The sequence below is a fragment of the Carettochelys insculpta genome, chromosome 10 (assembly GCF_033958435.1).
Source record: "Carettochelys insculpta isolate YL-2023 chromosome 10, ASM3395843v1, whole genome shotgun sequence".
In the NCBI taxonomy this organism is placed as follows: domain Eukaryota; kingdom Metazoa; phylum Chordata; order Testudines; family Carettochelyidae; genus Carettochelys; species Carettochelys insculpta.
In genome coordinates this window covers 53137906-53161642 of record NC_134146.1, presented here as the reverse complement: position 1 = coordinate 53161642, position 23737 = coordinate 53137906, and the positions used below count along the sequence as shown (strand labels likewise).

General features: G+C 45.6%; 1 protein-coding gene across 2 annotated transcripts in view; it reads left to right on the top strand.

Moving 5' to 3' along the window:
- ACAP2 (ArfGAP with coiled-coil, ankyrin repeat and PH domains 2) overlaps window positions 1-23737 on the top strand; it is a 157403-nt gene that overhangs the window by 6685 nt on the left and 126981 nt on the right. For both annotated transcript variants that reach the window (XM_075003958.1, XM_075003957.1), the window contains exons 2-4: window positions 10971-11028; window positions 13687-13806; window positions 17454-17507. In XM_075003958.1, the coding sequence (XP_074860059.1) occupies window positions 10971-11028; window positions 13687-13806; window positions 17454-17507 (232 nt within the window). The remainder of the gene's footprint in view (window positions 1-10970; window positions 11029-13686; window positions 13807-17453; window positions 17508-23737) is intronic.

Genomic DNA, 23737 nt, shown 5'->3' with positions numbered 1-23737 from the left:
GAAATGATGAAATGCTGGCACAGAGAGGACTGCATCATGGGGTGTGTAGAGCCTTCACCCATTCTGTACTGTGTCCTCCTCCTGCCTTCACACAGCTAGCTGTAGAAGGTGATGAATAGGACAATGGGTGCCCATGGTGCACGGCTGTTTGATGTTGGAGCACCAGCTATGGGTGTGTTCTGTGAACAGAAGGAATAGTGTGTGAATGTGCCCAAGAAACATAATTATAACAGGTTTTGATAGTTGGCTAAATCTAATTGACAAAATAGTAGTGTAGACAGGCCTTAGTCTGTCGTAGCTATCCAGCGATGACACATCTGTTTTCTGTTGCTTCTAGCTGTGGATGTCAGTGAACCCTGTACTGTCTGTAAAAGTTAAGAATGCTTGTGTGAGGAACACAGTGTCCTGCTGAACTTCACAGGAATCAAATTCAAGGTATAAGAAAAATGCAGTATCCATATATTTGGATGAGCAGAAGAACAATGTTGTGTCTAGTTTTGGAGTACCAGGTAGTCTCAATATCAAATATATTCTTTTTAAGATCTGTCCTCCTCTACTGGTTTTAATGATTGTTTCTGGGAACCATTATTGAATTTCTGAGAGAGGTCTGGAATAGCAGTGGGCAACTCAACGTTAGCTGTAGGAATTATTTAAATATCATCTAAAAGAATGGAGGGCAACATGCTGTTAATCTTATAAGAGGTTCCAGTGCCTTTTACAATTTGAGTATACCTGAGTTCAAATGAACATTGTCCCTTTTGTATCTAGATGAGACTATTCATCTCTGTCTGAAGTTTCAGAATGCCTCCTTTCCTTTAAAAATATGGAAGTTCTCTTTTATCCATTTATCAGAGTTTGTATTTTACTACTTTTTGGAAAGATTGACTCACTTTATTTGCATGCAGCAGAAGATAATTGTAATTGTCATAATCACTATGTCTACTTTAATCTTCTGTGATGCAATTTAAAATTTAATCAGTGTTGTCTCTTCTCGAATAAGCGTAGGAAATGACCCTATTTTAGGGGATTGATATAAAACTTGGTGCAGCATAAGGATACTAAGTTCTTGTACTGTATTCCATCAAGAACTCTGAATTTTCTCAAATGTTCTGCTGAAAAGATGGAAATAATACTTAGCTGTTTCATTGCATCCTAATATTTTGTAGATGGTGACTTTGGTACTCCTACCCCAATATTAGATGCTAGTGATTGGGTTAACTGTAATGTTTCAGAGATGCAAACACATGATTTTTTTTTCTATCCCCTCCATTTAATTTGCATTTATTTCTGTCTTAATTAGAGCATGAAATGTTCATTTGCCTCTTTGTCTTTCTAATCCATTTCAGGACTAGGTCATTGTTCTTTTAAATAAGCATTTTTGGAAACACCTTGCAAAAATGTTACTGTTACTCAAAACTCTTTTTATTTTCTTTGTCAAATTGTCTGGGAACATCAAACTCTTTTTCAGTGCTCTGAAACCGAAGTTTAGTTGATGCGTTTCCTGTTATTTTAGTCAGAGGAGCTCATTTGGCAATTTCAAATCCAGGTAACGTAAAAAAGAGAGCTGTTTAACATTTTTTGTGTATATTATGTGCCAAGATTATGTTCTGCACTGGGTTTATGTTCTCAGTTTAGTGATTCATTACATAAATTAATATACATGCCATAAAAGTATTCAGTTTAAGTCACTTGCATGTGTTCTAAGTGTGTAATACAAAATTCTGGTGTATTCTTGATTCAAAAAGTATTTTTGTGATGAGAAAATAAGAATGTAATACAATACTCGTGACATTGAAGACAAATATTTTTTGAGATAAAGTACAATAAAAAACCTTGTGAACGAGCAGTCTTTTTTTCACCTTGAAGTATTTCTTTACAAACACATAAGCTATGTCTACACATTCAGATTTATTAATATTGATTTTTGTAACACTGGATTTTATAAATTTGACTTTGACTACTCTCACAAAGTCGACTTATTGCTGCCACATTCAATTGGCAGACATTGACTGTTGCACCAGTGCGTTGTAGGAACTTATCCCACAGTTCCTTTCATCCCCTTAGCACTCTGGATATTTTCGCTGGTATTTGACATCATCTTCCCACATTGCGTTGCCCTTCTTCCCCTCCCGTGGTAAGCAAGTGTCCATTATTCCAGGTGGAAGGAAGCAAAACTAGTGCATCAACAAAGATTTCCAAATGCACAGAAATCTTTCCTCTATAACTCAACTGCTTTTTAAAGCTGTAACTGAATTATGAAAGATTTTATAAAAATAATCACGTGTGCATCTTCTCTACTGGCCCACCACTGACCGTCTCCCCACCCTTGACTGGATCTGATCCCTGATGATAGAGGGACCATAAGAACCATGAAGAAAGAGTAGATAGTAGAGATATGGAAAAAAGAGAGTTGCTAAGGGGAAGGTTTTTGGGTTCCCAGTTCACTATACTGCTCCTGTGCTTAGTCTGCATTCTCAACGGGTCCTCCACCCACTCTTCCTTGTGTGAAGGGATCCAAAGTTAGAAGAAAGAGGATAGAAAAGCCTAGGGGAAAAAGAAAGTCTTCTGTCTTCACTACACAGACATTGCCAATTCGAGGGATGGGGCTCTCCAAATCTCATTGCCATTGTCGGGCAGTTTGGTATTTGGGAGGCTGAATGGCCACTTGACATGGTCCCTGAAAATCTTTTTTTGGCTATGGAGTGTGGGGTCTGGTTCGAGGGCCACTTGAACTGTTCCCCCAGGTGGCAGAAAGGCCCCGAAAATCTTAGCCGCTGGGGGAGACTTTCCCCTGGTGACAGGTGGCCCCGCAGGCCCTTGTTGGGGCAGGGGTGGGATTTCAGTGGGGAGCTAGTTGAAGTAGTCCCCCCTGGGCGGCTGCAAGACCCTGCAGTTTGTAGCTGCCAGGGGAGACTTTCCTACCCCCAGCCGCAGAAAGTCACCGAAAATCTTAGCCACTGGGGGAATCAGTGACAGAAAGTCCCCAAAAATATTTTTTGGTTGGGGGCCAGTTGAAGAAGTAGCCCTGGATGGCTGCAAGCCCCTGAAAATCTTTCCAGCCCTTGGAGCCCAAACTGCGTGCAAGCTGGGACATGGTGCTGCCTGGCAGCATGGTCAGCAGCAAATGGCAGGCATGTCCTTTTATAGAATCAGGGGCTAGTCATGCGATTTAGTTAAATGCAGGAAAGACCCTGATTGCATGGTACCGGTGGAGGGGTGCACAAATGTAAACTGCTGAGAGGAAGTTTCTCGGCTTCTTACACAAACATGGCCCCCACAACAGCCTTGCTGACACATGGTGTGATGGGGCAGTGGCTGGTGCTAGGCAGCACAGGAAAAAACCCAAGTGTAGAGACAGAACCATGAGCTCTGTGCTGGGTCTATTTGTAATGGGTAGATTTGCCCACACCACTAATAACAAAGACAGACAGACATTTCACAGCCTCTTGTACAAATATGACCACACAGCCACAGGCTTCCTGGTCTAGAGTTGAAATTCATGGTCTTCCTGTTACCTAATTCCTGTGCACCAGCAAGTTCTCGCGAAAGATTTTTTTCGAAGGAAGGAGGCTCTTTCAAAAGAGCCCATGGAGTGTCTACACACACACAGCATTCTTTCGAAAGTAAATCAAAAGAATGTGATGCTCCTTTCAAAATAACTCTTCCTTTCCCGTTTCAGGAAGCGTGCTCCCCTTTCGAAAGCATCCTTCAAAAGAAAATGTGTGTAGATGCTCCACATGGCACTTATTTTGAAAGAACAGTCTTCATTTTCAATCCCTGGCTTGTTCTTTTGAAAGAGTGGGGACTGTGTGGATGCTCACTTTCCAAAGAGCAGATCGCTCTTTGATCTGCTTTCATGTGTGTGGGTGCACGCTTTTGAAAGAAGCTCTTTTGGAAGAGATCTTCTGGAAGAGCTTCTTTTGAAAGATCTCTGCAGCGTGGACATAGTCCTGGAACGGTGCCCTGAGCAGAGCACTGTGGGGCATTGAGAGTTACATATGAAACAACTCTGGAGGCTAATAAATTCGATTTTAAAACATGGGGCTTCCACACTGGCCTTTATTCAAACTTTTAAATTTGAGCTTGATGCTACATTCTACATGTTCTGACAATACTATGATATTGGTAGTAGTGCTCCCTAAATTGATCTAATGGTTTTTACAGTGAAGACAATCACATGGTAATTATTGAGCTAAGTGTCTTGAATTCGAATATATCTCGTAGTGCAGAGGTAGCCTAATCAACCTGTGAAACTTTTTGCCAGAGGATGTCATGAAGGTCCAAGGCTATAATAAGTTAGGTTCAGTAATAGCTATAAGCCAGGATGGGCAGGAATGCAAAACTCTTAAATGTCCTTAATATTGGTTTCCTAGAAGCTGGAAATGGGCAATGGGGAACCAATCACCCGATGATTGCCAGTTCTGGTCTTTCCCTCTGAAACACCTGGCATTGGCCACTATCAAAAGACAGGATACTGAGCTTGATGGACAATTGGTCTGATCAATTATGCGCATTCGTATGTTTTTTCTATGTAATCGTTTTGTGTGTTTTGATTAAAAATGCTTGTTGCTTTAAATTATGTGGTGAATAATTATCCTCATGTATGAAACCTTCATAGACGTAGAAAAAGCCTTTGACAGTTGATAGAGGGACTGAGGAAACTGCTGCAACACGAACCCTCAACATGCCAAGTTGTTCACAATGGTGTCTGGAGGAAAATCCCTCAGTATACTCTCAGAAGTGCAAAAAGGGTGCCTGTTGCCACCTCTCCTGTTCCTGATATCAGTGGGCTGGATTGTGAGCAGGACAACAGATGGCCATCAACGAGGCATTCAGTGGACGCTTTTCAAACAGCTAAAGTGTCGCGGGTAAAAAGTGAAAAAACCACTTAAAGGTGCCTCACCACCCACTCTGGGCGGCTCCAGCCAGCCTCGGGTAGCCAACCGGATGACGAGGCCCCCCCGCGCTGTCTGTTCGGAACCCTGGGAGCCTACCATCAAGGAGGGACTTTGGTGCAAATTGCAGACCCGCCCCACTCCCCAGACAGGTGAGGAAACCTGTGGCAATGCACGTGACCTCCTAGATCTCACTTAGCCCCCTGGCGTGCAGGGGCAGATGACAGAGAGAGGGAGAGAGTGAACACTGTTTAAAGGAAGCAAAACGGGGGAATTTATTGAAGGACAATATAGATATATGTATGTTAACTGAAATAACTTAACACCAAATAGGTATATGTATATACGTATATATTAACTAAGATAACTTAAAACTAAATAGATTAGCAGAGTAAAATATAGTAGAATTTGTATACAAATATATATATATATATATATATATATATATATATATATATATATATATATATATATATATATCAATTAAGTAAGGAAACGGGGAATGAGTGTCCAGATTCCCAGACTTCCAGTGGGGAGGTGGCGGTGCTACTCACTGCCTCTATCCCTAAAGGCCGGGTGCTTCTCGCCAAACCGGCCCTGGCTGGTGCCCGGTAATCTGTCCACACCAGTCCTGCAACCCGGGGCGCACTTAAGCTTACTTACCGGGTTACAGTGAAAGCATGGGAATGTGGACAACAAAGCTAGGATAGGGTAATCAAACCTAACTATTAACTATAGTACCTAACCATTTTTGCTAACACTAAGAGACAGACAATTAGTAATAACTATATACAATCAAATTTTAACCATATATAATATGCCTGGGAGTTTAAGCCCGACCCTCAAGGGGTCAGACCCTCAGGGGCTGCGGCCGAGTCGTCAGCCTGCCGCGCAGCAAAGGAAGCTACCCTCTGCTTCCCCAGTGGGGACCCTGATATCCCAGGTAGTTTTAAATGAGAGTGTCTAGTTTTATTACGTGTCCTGTCTGGTGAGTAAGATTAGGTGAGTGGTCACGTCTGGTTGTCAAAGCCGATAAAGAGGGGTCGTGTCCGACAGTCGAGTCTGGTACTGATGTCGTTGAGGCAAATGCACAGGTGGTGGAGTGGTTGGAGGAGCAACGACGGCGAGGTGGTGTTGAAGCCGCAAGATGGCGGAGGCGGCGGGAGCGCTGGTGCCACTTGGCGACAGACCCTGGGCTTTGCAGCCAGGTACGCAGTACCCCACCACTGGGGCGGGGCCAGTTCGCCACCTGGCTGCTCCACCACAGGGTCCGCTTGCTGCTTCCTCGACGCAGATGCTGTGCTGTCAATGAGGCTGCGGGCGGCGACGGCACTGCGGCGGCTGGTGGGCACCACCGTTGCTCCCTCAGGAGCTCTTCGCAAAGGCTTCACTCTATTGAGCTGACCTGAGAGTTCAGCGGACACTATTGCTAGCCACGCTCCTCTCTGCAGTAGCAGCTGTTACGACCGCTAGCTCCCAGGGCCACAGAATGGTGGGTAGCACCTGAATTTATAGAGCAGTCTTATGAATATTTATGACATGATTATCATGTGAGTTCTGTGCAGGTGGTTTTCAAATAGGTCCTCCTCTTGGCCGAAGGTGCTAGAAGTTTGCACCTGGGGCCAATTGGAGGGCTCTTTTTTGAACCTGCTGCTATGAATAATTCATGAGTTCAGGTTACCGGGGAAACCAACTGACACAGAGTGACCGTTGCAGGGGGCTGCTAAATGGCAGCCTATGTAACTTTAGATTCTACCTGTACCTGCATTGATGTTTAATGGCCAAAGGCTTGTTTCCCCTGGCCCACAGGGACGATAATGCCCGAGGGATAAAAATCCCTGACATAATGAACATTGATTTTGTTGAGGATATTGTCCTCTTTTCACACTTGTATGGAAGAAAAGGTCACAACACTAGACAAAACTGCCTCAGTGACTGGACTGATCATTAACAAAGGGAAAGACCAAGACAATGAGGATTAACCGGTCCAACACCACCACCGGGAAGGGGTGACCTGGAAGATGTGGAGCAGTTCACCTACTTGGGCAGTATTATGGGCAGAGATGGAGGAACAGACAAGGATATCAGTGCCAAGATAGGGAAAGCAACAGCTATGTTCAAGACTCTTTGTCCTATATGGAGTTCACAAACAATATCTGCGAAGAAGAAACTGCGGATCTTCAACAGAAATGTCAAGAGTGTGCTCTTGTATGGATGTGAGACCTGGCGTGCTAAAAAGTCTTCAAATCACAAGCTACACACATGCATAACCAGATGCCTGAGGTACAGCCTTTGCATCAGATGGCAAGACTTTGTCACAAATGTGAAGCTTTGAAACAGAGCAGGGCAAGAACCACTTGATGCTCAAATCAAGAGAAGAAAGTGGCGATGGCTAGGTCACACTGTCAGAAAACCATCATTCAGCACAGTCTGTCAAGCTTTCAAATGGAACCTGCAAGGAAAACCCCAAAAGAAGATGACCGCAGACAATGTGTAGAAGATCTACTGGGATTGAAGGACAACAACTGGGATACTCCTGAAGTCAGCTAGAAGTTTTGTCGCAAGACAGAGTGAAGAGGGAGGAGACTGTGCTTCACCCGGAGTACAAGGGTTTAAGTCAATTATCAGATGCAGTAAATGTAAGAATCTTTATTAGACTCAGCCATGTTCTTGTTTATACAAATGAATAAAATTGTGCAGTTCTTTGACCACATTGTCATTTCAGTAGCTCTCTAAAGGATTTTGCTTGATTTCTCCCCCCACACCCCGGTTGGATTTATTACTTTTTTTGGTACGATAGTTTTATTAAATCCACAAGGGTTGTGGCATTTGCAGCACTGAGTTTTGGATGGAAAGGCAAGACTGATTTATTTGGCAAGACAATATGGAAAATATCAGAAGACAGAATAGAAAGATAATAAATTGAAAAGGGGCTAGCTAAGCATATGTTTTTGATTTAGCATTTTTATTCTTTACTCATGCTATTGTTCTGTGGTCACTGATTTTTGTGCTTGATTGAAAAAGCACCACTCTTTCAGCTGCAATACTTTTGCTTCCCAATATATACCTATCATTAACACAGAAAAGATTTAAGTCACCTAACTCTTCAGTATTTATGGTAACTACATTTTAGTGTTTGTATTCCATTTAACTCCTAGTAAACAGTTTTTTAAATCTTAAACTAGCAAAGCTAGAAATGAAAGTTGTATTAAGATACTAATTAAACACTTGAATTGTACTTATTTTAGTGATTGAAAAAAATTTTGAATAGAAGTTTGTGAGGACTCTTTCGGAGGCAGAGTTTGATGTAAAAATGCAGTAATTATGGAACTTCCTATCATAGTTCCATCAAAAAGATTGAGTTGCTTTTTTACCTAATGTGGGATTCAACAGCTTTCACTTGCAAAGAACAATGTGTATCAGTAGTTGTCAAGCAACATGCTGCGACACACTGGTGTGCTGTGACATTTCGTCAGTTTCACCTCACCACACCTCTTTGCTGAGCCATCCTGGGAGGGTGGGGGGGTGAAGAGAGGAGTAAACTGATGACCCAGAACCAGCTGGGACTCGAGCAGCAAGGCTGCCTGAGTCCAAGCTGGCACAGGATTGGTCAGTTCCCCCTGCAGTGGCTCTTTGTCAAGCTGCTGTGAGGGGAAATGAGGACCCTGCAGGAGACAATTCATGCCAGGAGGCAGCTGAGATGCTGCTTCCTGGCCTGAAGAGGCTGGTGACAAGCCTGCCTCGACTCTCTGCTGTGGCAAGGAGGGAGATAGGGTGGGAGCCTGTCAGAGCTGGGTCTTGATTTAAAAATGCTGTATCCCGGCTCCAGTGTGCTGACCGGGAGGGGAGCCTGCTCTCTGGAGTTGCCCCACAAGTAACTCAGTTCAGTTACTCAACATCTCTAGCATGGCACATGTTCATTTGCCTGCCTTTTTTTCCGAACTGGCTAAGAGGGTGTGTTCTGTGGTGATTGGAAACATTTGCACATTGGATTCTTGTTTAGGTAGTCATATGCACTACTGTGTTGCAAACCTCTCTAGTAAGACTGTAACCACAGTAAATGTAACTAAATGTGATGTGTGTGAGCAATCGCTTCAGCTGAAAAAGTGGATGTGCTGTGGAGGAGTTTGTCTTGTTGATGTGTGCCATGTTAGTGAAAAGGTTGGGAACCACTGGTATTTCCCAAAATTACAGCCTTTGGCTGCTTCGGCCCCCTCTGGGACTGTCTTTTGGCCCCTTTCTTGGGCCAGCTTCCCTTTCCCTGCAGGGACTCCTTAACAGCAATAGTGCAGATAGTCCGGCGTGGAGCACGCTGGCGCACGCTTTCCTCTGTCACTTCCGAGGGCTCCGATACGACCGGCAGCTCCTTTATTTACCTTTGAGAGGCCATCCGTGAGACCTCTCAGAGCTGCCGGCCTTCCACCAGGACCTCCTCTGCACCTGGTGGCTGCTCTCAGTCTCCAGGTCTTTAGGGGCTGCCGCGGAGGAAGACCACCTTGCGGAGCCCCTGCTACGCAACCTGTACCTCCATGTGCAGGCGGCGGAGTCCCCCGCGGTGTGCTGGATGCTGGTCCTCGGTGGAATCACCAGGGTCGGAGACCTCCTGGACTACGGCCGGGGAGACTGGATGGAGGCCCCGGTGCTCACCCGGCGCATGGGGCTCTCCACCCTGCATTCTCCCCGGCGCGTACTCAAGGAGTTGAAGGCCGCCTTGCCACCCACTGCTCACATCTACCTGCGCCAGGTCTTGTGAGAGGGTGCACCCCGCCCCCCTCTCACTCCTGGCCCTCCGGATCTCTCCATGGGCCCCCGGCTCTGTGAGCCTTCCCGCCCCCCTCCCCTGCATCATCCCAGCCGGCTGCATGCCTTGCAGCCATTCCCCTTTCGAACCGCGTCCCAATGTCATCTGTACACGCTCGTGCTTCACACGCTCCACTATCCCACCCTCATGTCCCGCCCAGACCACAAGTGGCAGGACCTTCTGCCATCTTCGGAGCGTGGGGAGCCCCAGTGGGCCAGCCTTTATTCTTCCCTGGTCCTGCGGCCCGCCGGGGACATCAGCTGGAGGATCCTGCATGGGGCGGTGAGCACGGGTGTGTACCTGGTGCAGTTCACCCCCCTCCCGGATACCTGTTTCTTTTGTGGTACGAGGGAGACCCTGGCGTACATTTACATTTGAGTGCATCAGGTTGCAGCCCCTCTTCCGGCTCCTCCAGAACCTCCTGCTGAGGTTCTGGCTGCCCTTCTCCCCGCACCTACTCATTCTAGCACACCCCATCCATGGCCCCACTAAGTCGCGGGACCTCCTTGTCAGCCTTCTCCTGGCTATGGCCAAGGTAGCCATTTATAACACTCGGGAGAGGAGGCTGGCAGGAGGGGAAGCCTGCGACTGTGGGGCCTATTTCCGCTCCGCTCACGACCCCGGGCACAGTTCCTTTGGGCGGCGTCCACTGGCTCTCTCGACACCTTTGAGGGGCAGTGGGCGCTGTCCGGGGTTCTCTGCTCGGTGTCCCCTTCTGGTTCCTCATTTTAAACCTTTGACCTCCACTCCCGTCCATTTTTTCTTCAGTTGTCCCCTGCACTCCGTTGGGGCCATGCTTTTTTTAATGGGATCCCTCTTCTATTAAGAGGGGCCTTTTAGTTGTGGGTGGGCTGTGCCTGCCCACTCCCTGGTCTCCAAATAGACCCAGTATACTGTCCGTCTAGAAGGCTCCGGAAGCTTCCAGGTAGGGGTCTACCACTGGGTTTACCACGACATGTATATTTTCTCATTAATCAGTTTCATCAGCCAAGCTTCTCCAAACCAGCCAACTTGTTGCTACTTTTCCATAATGTGGTGCAGATTCAACAGCAAGGGATTAAGCATGTTGCCTCTTTGTTGCCATCATAACCCATGCTTTAGTCTAAACAGTGTGTTTTAAGCATTGAAGTCTGTGTTGAATTGTTAATATTAAGAATTTTCAGATGAATCCACATTTGAGCCCTTGTGATTAACTCAAGAGAATTTTTAAAATAGAAGATGAAGTATTATCTGCGTAGTCTTACTTTTGAATATGTTGTTGTTTAACCTTATAGGGCTGCCTTAGAAGAAGTGGAAGGAGATGTGGCAGAGTTAGAACTGAAACTTGATAAGGTAAGTTACTTGTGTACACTTCGAAAACTTAAAAGAAAATTCATTTTAACAGGCTCAAATAAACTGAGTATTTCCACTTTGAGTCGCAGTGGCAACTAGTGCAGTGCTGTTGTTCTGTCACAATGTGTTAGGATGTATCTGATGCACTCGGTGGCACAGTTGTTAATTTTCTATGACCTATTTTTTGTATTAGGCAGAAGTTCAGGGTTTGAATACTAAACCAGATTTGGGATAGTAGCGTCAGCTACAGATGAGCAAAATTGTACATTTTATGTATAGTAAGTGGTTGCAGAAGTAATAGAACTATGATCAAAAGTATCAGAGAGCTTGTTGCTTCATCTATTTAATAAACAAAAGATGGGATGATGCCGAAAACAAAAGGAATTTTCCACGAGGTCTCAACACCATTGTATCTGCTATTGTCTTGAAGTGCGATTTACCCATTTTAATTCCAGTGCTTGTTTTCACTGAGCATTTTACAGTTACAAATATGTTCAAACTAAATTGACTCCCTTTGCTACACTATCAACTTTTAACTGATTCTACTATGAGGTTTTGTGCTATTTGAATATGAGCCTTGCAACCAGTGACATTTTTGTCCTATGCACCTGACAAAGTGGGGGTCTGCCCACAAAAGCTTATGCTGCAATAAATCTGTTAGTGTATAAGGTGCCACTGGACTTCTCATTGTTTTTGCAGATGCAGACTAACACAGCTACTCCTCTGATATTTTTCTTTGTATTATTTTAATCTGTAACTTTTTAAAACAGCTCCCATTACTTCCTTTTTTCATGTTCCAAGATGTCTCCATTCTCTGCCTCTCTCTACTGCAGTAATAGGAGGGTGTTTATAATTGGAGAAATTCTTTCCTCTTGCATGCATTCTGTGCAGTATACTCTTTAGATCAGGTTCATATTGCTTCCTTCTGATCTGTTACAAGTCTGAGATTCACATATGGTTGTAAATTAAAAACAACTGTCTGTAATAACGGTACTGTGAAAATATAGTTTCTTTTTTTAATCTTAATCAGAACTGTAGAAGTTCCAGCTGCAGTCAGGTCAAAGAAACCAAAAATCAGGGTGATGTGAAAGCAACAGATAAGCATGAATTCTAGAACTTTTGAGTTAATGGGGCAGGAGAAAACCTGCATTTGTGGGAGGGGGAAAAAGAAAAACACTTCACTTTGCAACTGTGTATTGTGGCTAGTACAGCCCCACCTCTTCATTAAGTCTCCTGGCACCCAAGAGTTTGAGAGGCCACTGGTTTGTCAGAAAACCATGAACACACAAGGTCAGACGTTCAGAATTGTGCACACTTGCCACTGAAGTCAGTGGAAGTCCTACGTAAAAGTCCCTTAAATTCCAGCTCATCAGAAACTTTTATTTTATTTTTACCTGTGAGGTGTAGGGATGCATTAGGAGCTCAGGTCGTAGAGCTGATTCATTTTTGTGTGAGAATATCTGGAAATTCATTGTTCCTGCATTGATGAGTTAAGTTTTTTTTTTTTTAACCATCTCTGCTTTCTACAATTGAAATTGCAGAAGATAATTGTGAGTGTGAACTAATACAGTTGGTTCCAGAGTTCTTTTCATAGTTAACATACAGAATGTCTAGGTGCATACAGTAATACGTTAGATATTGATATTTCATGGACTCTTCATACAAACACAACAACCATTTTTCACAAACCACTAGCTTACATTCTATTCTGCCTCGAAAATCAGAATGTTTCATTTAGAGAGGGTACATGAATTAAGACATTGACGTTACCACTATCTCTTAGAAGTTAAGCACACTTTTTTTAAATGTAGAGAACCAGAGAGAGTATCACAGTTCATTGTTTCAACAATAGGATGATGTTGGTAGGGTCCCAGCAATAAAACAGAATATTACTAAAGTCAAACTCCTGTGGCGAGGAAGTGAAAGTGCTACCACTAGACCATATTGATGGTGATGACTTGGAGTTATCGTCTCTTTTTGAAGTGTGTGTGTGTGTGGGCTCACTGATGGGGGGGGCAAAGAGGACAGTTGCCCTGGCCCCTTTGCAACTCTATGGCAGTGCTGTGTTGCCGTTCTGTGTGTGGTTCTGAGGGAGTGTTGGTGGGGGAGGGCTAGGGCTGACTATTTAAGTCCTGCTCCTTGGCCCCACGCATTGTGGGATGGAGAACCAGGCCCCCTCCCATCTTGTTTCTGGAATGGCCCTGGCTATTGGCTCTGCTTTTTGTGCCTTGACATTCTGAAAGGGAATTTATCCTCACTGTTGGAGAGAAGACTTAACCTCTTAATGTTGTAAGCATTCTAAACGATCTCTTGGAAGGCTTGTGAGATCAGTTTGTAACAGCTTGTGTGTTTGTACAGGTTATGGCAAAATTAAACAGCACTTTCTGAAATAATAGATTCATATCACTGCTTTCTAAAGTGTTAGTTTTGTTTCAGGCTCTGTTCTCTGGACTTAAAACTGCTATAACCACTTTTCTTACCTACTGGGTAAAAAACAGTCACTGCACCCGTGTATGGTTATTTGCAATATTATTTGCTGCATGTGATTTCTTGCAACATAAAGGCTATTTAAGACTTACCTTTCACCGGAAATGTTGAAATTCTGTGGAACAAAGTAACTTCAATTTTTATTAACAATGATAATTATTTTCTCTTCAGCTGGTAAAGCTTTGCATTGCAATGATTGATACTGGTAAAGCTTTTTGTGCTGCCAACAAGCAGTTCATGAATGGAATTCGAGACCTTGCACAGTATTCTAATAAGGATGTGCTAGTTGAGGTAAGTGTTTGAGGTTTGAACATTTGAAAACTGTAAAACTAGAAAAAGTGGAAACCTATAATAATTTAAATGGGAGCAAGTGTTGGAGAAATCTTTCATTTATAGTATTGATCATTCTTGCTACTTCTATACAGATTTACTTTACAATGACTAGCATGCCTGTCTTCAAGAAGAAACTTCTGTTCTGGATCATAACACAATCTCCCATTCAATTTTGGGTTCAGACATGCACTGGAGGTTGGGTTATGCCATATCCCTACTAAAAATATTCTAGGACAGGGTTTTTAACTTGAGGGATTCTGAATAGGCATAACTGTCACAGTCACTGTGGCCCTTCCTATGTAGGCGTTGGGATACTGGTGTGGAAAAGCTTGAAAACCATTGGTTGCAGTTTGCCTACAATAAACCACAGAATAGGTAGCATCACTTTAGATCATGATCATAGGTCTTGAGGTAAAGCATTTTTGGTTACCTTTTCGCTGCATTGAGCCCATTTCAGTAGAGACAGATGAACTAGACATTTGAATTTGAAATTAAGTCCTTTAGTCTGGTAAATTTGTATAATTGGTCACAGAAGATATACATATTTTGTTCTCTGGAATTTTGCATTAACTTTTTGTTGTCTGATGTTTGTTTTTATTCCTCTACCTCCTTAAATTTTGACTTGGTATTTCAACGAAGGACTTGTTTACACACACAATACTGCAGCAGCAAAGTTGCAGCTGTGCCGCTGGAACATTTCAGTGAAGAAAACAAAACATCAGTCATGTAGCACTTTAAAGACTAACAAAATAATTCATTAGGTGATGAACTTTTGTGGGACAGACCCACACTAAAGCTCATCACCTAATAAATCATTTTGTTAGTCTTTAAATTGCTGCACGATAGCTGTTTTGTTAGTCTGTACTCTAAGACAGCTGCCCTTCCGTTACTTTCAGTGAAGAAGCTACTACGTGGATGGGAGAGCATCTCTGGCTGGCGTACTTAATCCATCTTTACAAAAGGCAGTGCTTGTATCAGTGCGAGAAACTCTCTCCCTTCAAGTTAGCACTATCTACATTGGGGTTAGGCCCCTATAACTATGTTGATTAGGAGTGTGGATTTTTTTCACATTCCTGAGTAACCCTGTTACACTGGTACCATTTTTAATGGAGGCCTGGTCTATGTATTTTTTCTTGAACACTTTTGAAGAAGTGACTCTTATTTCAGTGTGAGGTTCACATATAACTGAAAACATTTTTGTTTTAAAAATGATTTCACTGAAAAATGCACATGCAATAGCAAAGCTTCCCATGGAAAATCTGAACCATTATAGTTAATAATGAAATATGAAATGTTTGAATTCCAAGTAGCTCTTAATTTGCTAACATCTGGATACAGCTGTCTAAAAAGTCTAAGGATTGCTCTTTTATAACACTTTTCATGGACACATTTTAAAGGGTACAGAAATTCACCTGAGAGATTGTTCTGTTCAGCTAGCATCATTATCAACAGCCATGGGGTCAGCACCCATTGGTGTCCAATGCTTCCCTCACTATTTCCTTCCATCTTTCTTTGTCCAGAGTGGAGTGGCTTAGTTTCTGTATACTAGCTCTGCACCAATCTACTAGATCATATACCCATCCTCTGTGGGGTCTGCCTCTCCTAGTCAAACAATACATTATTCTGAATGCTAGGGTCTTGATTTTTTTCTTCATTCTGCAGACTGCTTGAATAGCTGTTAACTTGCGTTGTATCACTTTCTGCAGTATGTTCTCTTTTGGCTGTATATTCCTATATAACTCCTTGTTGGTGACCACCTGCAGCCATCCTATTCACAGGATCTTTCTATAACAATTCTTGAATGCCAATATCATTCTCTAAGAATCTTTCATTATTACCCATGTCTCGCATTCGTACAACATGCTGCTGAATACACGTTTTCAAGATGCTGAACTTGATTCCTAAGCTAATTGCTTTGCTTTTCCAGATCTTATCCATCGCCTTCAAACTTGCTCATGCTTTTGCTATTCTAGTCACTATTTCCCTCTTACAGTCTAGAGAGCATATGTTATGTTGCTTCCCAGTTACATGACCTTCTCTAGTTTGATCCTGTCTACATTGATCTTCCTTTCTATTTCCTTATTTCCAAATACCATTGTTTGTTTTATTGATGTTCATAATCAGTCAGTACTGCTTCCCTTCCTCATTTAGCACCTGCACTGTTCTCCCTAGCTTCTCTTTATCCTCCTTCATTACAACTGTATCATCCATGAGCCTCAGGTTGTTGATTCTCATCCTGTGCATAGACATCCCTTCTGTCTCTTCCTTGATCTTGTCCGTTACTCTCTTTAGGTGTGCGATGAAGATACTCGGTGATATTGGATTTCCTTGTCTCATACTGCTACTTGTTCTAAACCAACTTCCTATCTCTTCGTGTGTTCTTACTGCTGCCCCCACATTTCGTTGATATCCTCAAACAGCTGTGTCTGTCTATCCACTCTGTACCACTCCAACACCATCCCTGGGCCTGTAGGAGCCAGAACATTGACCGGCCCACTAGGTTTTGTCTGTTTCCAGGCTTTCCCACTGCTGGGGACATGCCTGTGAAATACTATTAACAACCTTACAAATTGCTCCCAATTTAGCTTAACTACCCTAGAGATGTATCAGAGAGGTAGCCGTGTTAGGCTTTACCTTGAAAAACAACAGGAAATCCTGTGGCACCTTATAGACTATCAGATATTTTGGAGCATAAGCTTTTGTGGGTAAAGACCCCCTTGGTCAGATGTAAACCTCCCCACATGCCTCTTTGGGTACTTCTCACTTGATTAACCCAGGTTACTGCTGCTCAGTTGGGGAAAGCCGCTCCTCTCTTGATAACAAAAGCAGGGCATTACAGCAGCCTCCCTGCAGCTTCCAGGACAGTAGGAGTGCAGGGTTTGTTTTTGCTGCTGTCTGAAGCCTGGGACCACAGTGGAATTTCTCACCTGGATTTTCCCATCCTTAGTTCTGCTGTGCACCCAGCAGCAGAAGTGTATCAGGTAAGGGGGGAGGGTCCAGGGTTTTCACTTACGTGTTGTTATCTGCTTTTGCCAAGTACGCTCTGAGTCCATGAGCTGCTGCAGATCTCTGTTCCTTGCTTTTGTTATTAGGAGAGAAGTGACTTTCCCCAACTGAGCAGCAGTGTACTGGGTTAATCAAGTGAGGAGTGTGTTACCATTCCTGCTGCATGAAGTTGAGGCTCAGTCTGAAGTAGTGTAGTGTTGCTCAGCAGCAGCAACAACCCCCACAATCTCTCCACCTTCCAAGAGACACTCAGCTAGGGCGAGGTGGGGAGCAGGGTGAGCCCTCCTCGGCTCCTGGGCTGCACCCAGTGCCCTGCCTTATACCAAGGAGAGCAGAAGCAGCTTGCCAGCACTGCTGCCCCAGGGTGCTAAGCAGGCCTTCTTCTGTGCAAAGCTGCTTGCTGAAAATAATCCCTGAAATTACAGATTATATCCTAGCAAGCATGGGAAGAGGTGAACTATAAATGCTCCACCCTGGACTTGACTCATGTTATAAAAATGCATAAGTCGAGTCCACGTAAGGCGAGGGTCTACTGTACTTTTTTTTGGGTTCACTTCTGCAGTGATTTAACTTTGATTATTTGTTCTTTTTCCTTGCAGACCAGCTTGACAAAATTTTCTGACAGCCTACAGGAAATGATCAATTATCACACAGTGAGTGTTGTTAATGGTGGATGATTCTGACCACTTCACCTCAACAAACAGATTACACCTGATAGTGGTGTATAATAATATTTATGTCCCTTCATTCTGAAATGTATTTGTAATGTGTATGCCTTAATTGTGCAGATACTGATGGAGAGGAACTCTGTTTACCTTGCTTCTTAGCAGGCTTATGGGTAGCAAAGCCATTTTGAAGCCAGAGTTCTTTACCAGACTGGGTCTTGCTTCCTCTCTGTTTGCTCAATTTTTCTGGCACAGAATATGAAACATCTGTTCTTGGAACAGTTTTTTTCTTTGAAGCTGTGACAGATTTGGTCAAGAATGGAAAGCGGAGAAAATGCCAAGTTTCAACACAACAGTAGTTTTTACCATTGTGGACTCTATCTGGGAGCTTGAGAAGAAAGAGATGTTCTTTTCTCTATATCTGGCACGGGTACAACCACTGTCAGAATACTGTGTCCACGTCTTGTGTTCACAGTTCATGAAGGATGTTAATAAATTGGAAAGAGTTCTGAGATGAGCCATAAAATTAAAATGACCCCAGAGCTATTGGCCACCATCACTGCCAAAGTAGTAGCTGCAGTGGCGGGAGCTCTGGGCCCTGGGGCAACTACTGCCTTGAACCTGACCTGCTGGAGGGGTATTCTTACTGAATAGTTCACTAGTCTGCTCTCAGGCTTGTGCTGTTACCCCAAGTAGCAGGATTTGAGCTAGTTTGGTAGTTTAGCCCATGCACACACTTTACTGTGTAAACATACCCATATGAAGACCAGACTTTGCCTCTGCTAAGTGGTGTAGAGTCCATTTCTCTACTGCAGCTGAAAGGGAAAGCAGAAATACGCTTAGGGAGATAAGGGAGTCGCAGGGATAGGCATCGCTATAGAAGAGGCAATTAAGCAGACTGTTACAGAAGAAGAAAAGATCAATAAGAAGTGGATTACCCAGAAGACACTGAAGTTGGTTCAAGACAAGAGAGTGTTGAAGATCAGAAAAGATGTTTCTGAGATGGCAGAACAGCAATATGGAATGAAATGCAATGAGGTAAGGAAAGCAGCCAGAAAGGATAAGAAGAGATCGGTAGAAGAGCAATGTGAAGCTATCGAGAGGTATTATGGTGAATGTAAGACCAGGGAGGTGTATAAGACAATTAAGAATATTGATAGGAAATGGCAACCGAAGCAGAGGGCGATCAAAGCTGAGAACAAAGAAGTGCTCATGAACAGGAAGAAAATTGTGCAGTGATGGACGAGCTATTGCACCGATCTATACAAAGCACAGTTGGACCCGAATGTCTCAGAGAGACTGATTGAAGAATTGAAAGAGATCTCCCCCGAGCTCAAGAGCGAGACCGATATTTCAAACGAGGAAGTAGAAAAAGCAGTGGAATGACTAAAGAACAACGAGCCCTGGAAATAAGGTCATGGGAGAGATGATCAAATACGGAGGAGAAAGCACGATTCAGGGAAGACACCAACTATGTAATATGGCATGGAAAGAAGGGAAGGCACCTAAGGAATAGACAAGATCTGTGCTAGTGACAGTACCCAAGAAGGGACGTACATTGGAATGCAAGAACTACAGACCGTTTGCCCTAATGAGTCATCTAGATAAGGTGCTGATGATGATACTGACTGAGAGATTAAGATCGCAGATAGAAGAACATATAGCAGACGAGCAAGCAGGGGTCAGAAAAAGAAGTACCATACAGCAGATATTGGCACTAAGACTGCTAGCGGAGAAAGCTTGACGAAAGAACAAAAACGTATACACTTGCTTTGTCGATTTTTCAAAAGGCATTTGACAGTATATATGAGAGAGTGACTTGGGTGGTGGTGGAGTCATACGGGGTGGATAGCAGACTGATACAGGTGTTGAAGGATATCAGTGATAATGCGGAGGCAGCAGTGAGAACATGTGGGGAGTTGGGAAGTTGGTTTAAAACAAGTAGAGGTACGAGACAAGGAGATCCAGTATCGCCAAGTATCTTCATTGCACATCTGGAGAGAACGATGGACAAGATCAAGAAAGAGGTAGAAGGATATCTGTGCACGGGAAAAGAATTAACAACTTGAGGTTCGCAGATGATATAGTTATCATTGAGGAAGATGAGGGGAAGCTAGCAAAAACGGTGCGGGTGTTAAATGAAGAAGGGAGGTGGTACGGACTGATGATGAACATCGATAAAACAAAAACAATGGTATTTGGAGATAAGGAAATAGGAAGGAAGATCAGTGTCTATTGGTATTGAACTACAAAATGTAGAGAGGCTCACATATCTGGGGAGCAACATAACGTATGATCTAGACTGTAAGAAGGAAACAGCGACTAGAATAGCGAAAGCAAGAGTGAGTTTGAAGGCGATAGATAAGATCTGGAAAAGCAAAGCAGTTAGCTTAAGAATGAAGCTGGGCATCTTGAAAACGCATTTATTCAGCAGCATGTTGTATGGATGTGAGATGGGTGATAACGAAAGATTCCAAAAGAATATTGGCGCTTGAAAGGAGTTGTTCTTCTTCGAGTGTCCCCGTGGGTGCTCCACAATAGGTGTCGGGCTTGCCCGGCGCCGCAGATCGGCTCTTCCAAGCAGTTTCTGCCGGACCGCGCATGCGCCGGCGCACCGATCCCTTGTGCGCTCCTGGCCATGTGCGCGATCCAGTCCCCGCCAGTTCCTCTTAACCGCCGTCAGCTGCAGACGGAATCCGAACTAGGCTAAGGCCAAGTAGCGTATTCAATGACTTTAACTGTTTTTCTTTAAAGTTTTTTTCAAGCACTTAGGCTACTGCAAGTTAGCCGGTTGTTATTTTTCAAAAAAAAAAAAAAAAAAACAACAAACAAATTACAAGCGGGACAGCTTCAATCCAGTCCCAGTAACAAGCGCCGGAGGCCAGGAGCATAGGGCCATCAGCCCTCCTGCTGCGGCAGGCCATCAGAAGGGGAAAACAGCACAGAGAAGGTGCTAAGTACCCGTTTTAACAACTGAAAGACTCACCAACAACGTCCTCTTCAGGATTTAAAAAATGTGAGTCCTGCCGAGAGGCGATGCCAGCGTCCGATGGGCACAGTCTATGCATAAGGTACCTTGGGGAGTCCCATGTTGCACAGAAATGCTCCTTCTGTGCTAAATTAACAGCCAGAGCAAGGAGAGACAGGGAGATTCGGCTTAAAATGCTTCTTTTCGACAAGGCCCTCCAGCCAGACGTGCCGGAGCGGCCGCAGCAGGAGGGACCCTCCGGGGCCCATAAAAGGAAAGCTGCCTCCCTCACCCCATCAGCGCAAAAACGGAGGAAAGTCTCCCCAACCCGATCCCTGCCGGCAGCAACAGCGAGCGGGACGGGAGGAGCGAGCAGCCCCCAGCCGCAGCAACAGCTGATCGGCGGCGGCACGGAGAGCCACGTGGAAGCGGCTCAGCCTCCGATAATCAGCCAGCCGCCCCGCACCGCAGGCAGGGCGGCGGCTAAACAAGCGCCGGTACCGGCGGCACCGCAGGCAGCGGCACCGACCTCCGGGGAACCGGCGGTGCAGAGAGCGCAGGCACGCAGCCTGCAGGCACCAGAGGACACCGCACGTGCGGCACCTCCCTCGAGCGTGCCGAGCACGGTGCGGACGGGGCCGGGATCCCCTGTACGTTGGGGACAGAGTTACCTCCTCAAGGGAGGGGGAAGGCTGCACACAAGAGGAGGCATTGCAGCCCCTCTCCGGACAGGGCTGTGGAGTTGCTTTCTCACAGCCCTCCGCTTATGTTGCAGACTCCAACCAGAAGGCAGGGGTCCCCCCTAGCCTACCCAGAGCCCCCTTCTCCCCCAGAGCCCCCTTCTCCATTTTTGCAACCGGCCTCACCCTGGCTGGGACCACCTTCACCCTTCCTGGGGTTGGAACCGCTGGACTATGATGCAAAATCGCTCTCTCCAGTGTCTCGACGATCTCCCTCCCCCAGATGCACAGGGTATGCACCAAGGGAGTGGTCTAGGTCACCTTCCCAAGAACAGTGCCTATACTGCCATGGTCGCCCCTACCACGCGGGGCATACACACCATCGGCAATCTACTAGGGAAAGATCCCCACAGACGATCTCGTACCCCCGAGGGCAATCGCGACCAGGGACAGAGACTCAAGCATCTCAGGGGGGACTGGTTATGGAACCCCGAGATTTTCCCTCGCAAACCTCTAGTGAGAGGGTGTACCATCACCAGCAGGAACCGGAAGGGTCCAGAGAGACGTACCCCAGCGGTTCCTCGCTCTCCTCCCCGGATGAGGCTACGGCCCCAAGGGACGTCCATCCTCCGGGACGTCCATCCTCCGGACGATCTCAAACAGTTTCAAGAGCTGTTTAAGAGGGTGGCCTTCACGCAAGGCATCCAGACAGCAGAGGTGCAAGAGAAACACCATAAGCTCCTCAAAAATTTGAGACCTCCGGCCTCCTCCAGAGTAGCAATACCGCTTGATGAAGCGATCTTAGAGTCCGCCACTACGATATGGCAGACCCCTGCGACTATTCCGCCTGTCCAAAAGAGAGCGGATAAGAAATACTTCGTGCCGGCGAAAGGCATGGAGTTCCTGTTCAGCCACCCACAGCCAAATTCCTTGGTGGTGGAGTCGTTGCAACAAAGATCAAAGACATCTCAATTCAGGACAGGGGGAGCAGACAAAGATGCCAAGAAGCTAGAGCTGTTCGGCAGAAAGGTCTACTCCTCCTCCACCTTAACGTTGCGAATGGCAAATTACGCAGCGCACTTAGCGAACCATAATTTCGACAACTATTCCAGGTTAATCTCCCTTATGGACTCGCTTCCAGAGGACAAAAAGCCGGTGCTCAAGGCCATAGTGCAAGAAGGCTACGCGGCCTCGAGGACGGGAGTTCGATCGCCCTGGATGTTGCGGACACAGCAGCACGTTCCACAGCAACGGCAGTGGTGATGCGAAGGGAGTCCTGGCTCCAGACTTCGGGTATACCGAGGGATCTGCAGGCAAAGATAGTTGACCTTCCCTTCGACTCGCAGAAGCTGTCTGCTGAATCAACTGACTCGGTCCTTCATTCCAGTAAAGATTCAAGAGCCACACTCAGGACCCTGGGGATTTACACCCCTCCTTACAGAAAGAAAAGGTACTACCCTCAACAAAGACGGTACCAGTACCAGCAACAGGGCCCCCAGTACCACAGGGTTTACGAGCAAGGGCAACATCAACAGCACCAGCAGTACAGAACTCCCAGGCGACGTTCACAACAGAGCCGTGCGTCCTCGGGGCGGGGCCAAAGGCCACAAGTTTGACATACAGATCCAGGGCTGCGCCATCACTGCCATCGCACAAGGTCATCCGAACCGACTATTCCACCATCGCCTCCGACCATTCTACGACCAGTGGCAAAGGATCACCACAGACAAATGGGTGCTGGAGATCATAGCCACGGGGTACGCCATCCCCTTCCAGTCGCTCCCACCGTCACGACCTCCACCCAGGCCCCACCTCCAGGAGGCCTCCCATGTAGCGAGGCTCAGGCAGGAGGTGGACCATCTCATGCTCATAGGGGCAGTGGAAAGAGTACCAGAGCAACTGCAAGGGAAAGGGTTCTACTCCAGGTACTTCCTTACGGAGAAAAAGACAGGAGGCTGGAGGCCCATCTTAGACCTTCGCGGCCTCAACCGGTACCTGCGCAAGCAACGTTTTCGGATGATCACAATCGCCTCCATCCTTACGGCACTGGACGATGGAGACTGGTTTGCAGCCCTCGATTTACAAGACGCGTACTTCCACATAACTATCCATCCGGCTCACCGGCGATTCCTCCGGTTCATGGTAGGCAACGAACACTTCTAATACAAGGTCCTACCGTTTGGCCTCTCCTTGGCCCCCAGAGTCTTCACCAAGACCTTGGCAGTGGTGTCAGCCTACCTGCACAGACAGGGGGTATTTATTTTCCCGTATCTGGACGACTGCCTGCTCAAAGGGGCCTCAAAGGGGGAGGTTCTGCGCATGATACGCGTCACAGCAAACACGTTCTCTTCACTCGGCCTGGTTATCAATCTGGCAAAATCAAAGATAGACCCCACACAGGACATAGAGTTCATAGGGGCTCGCATAAACTCGGTTACAGCGAGAGTATATCTACCAGAGGCTCGCTTTCGAGCCATCGGCTCCCTCGTGCAGGTCATCACCTTCAGCCCTACGGTGCCGGTCTTGACGTGCTTACAGCTGCTGGGCCACATGGCAGCGGCGACGTTCGT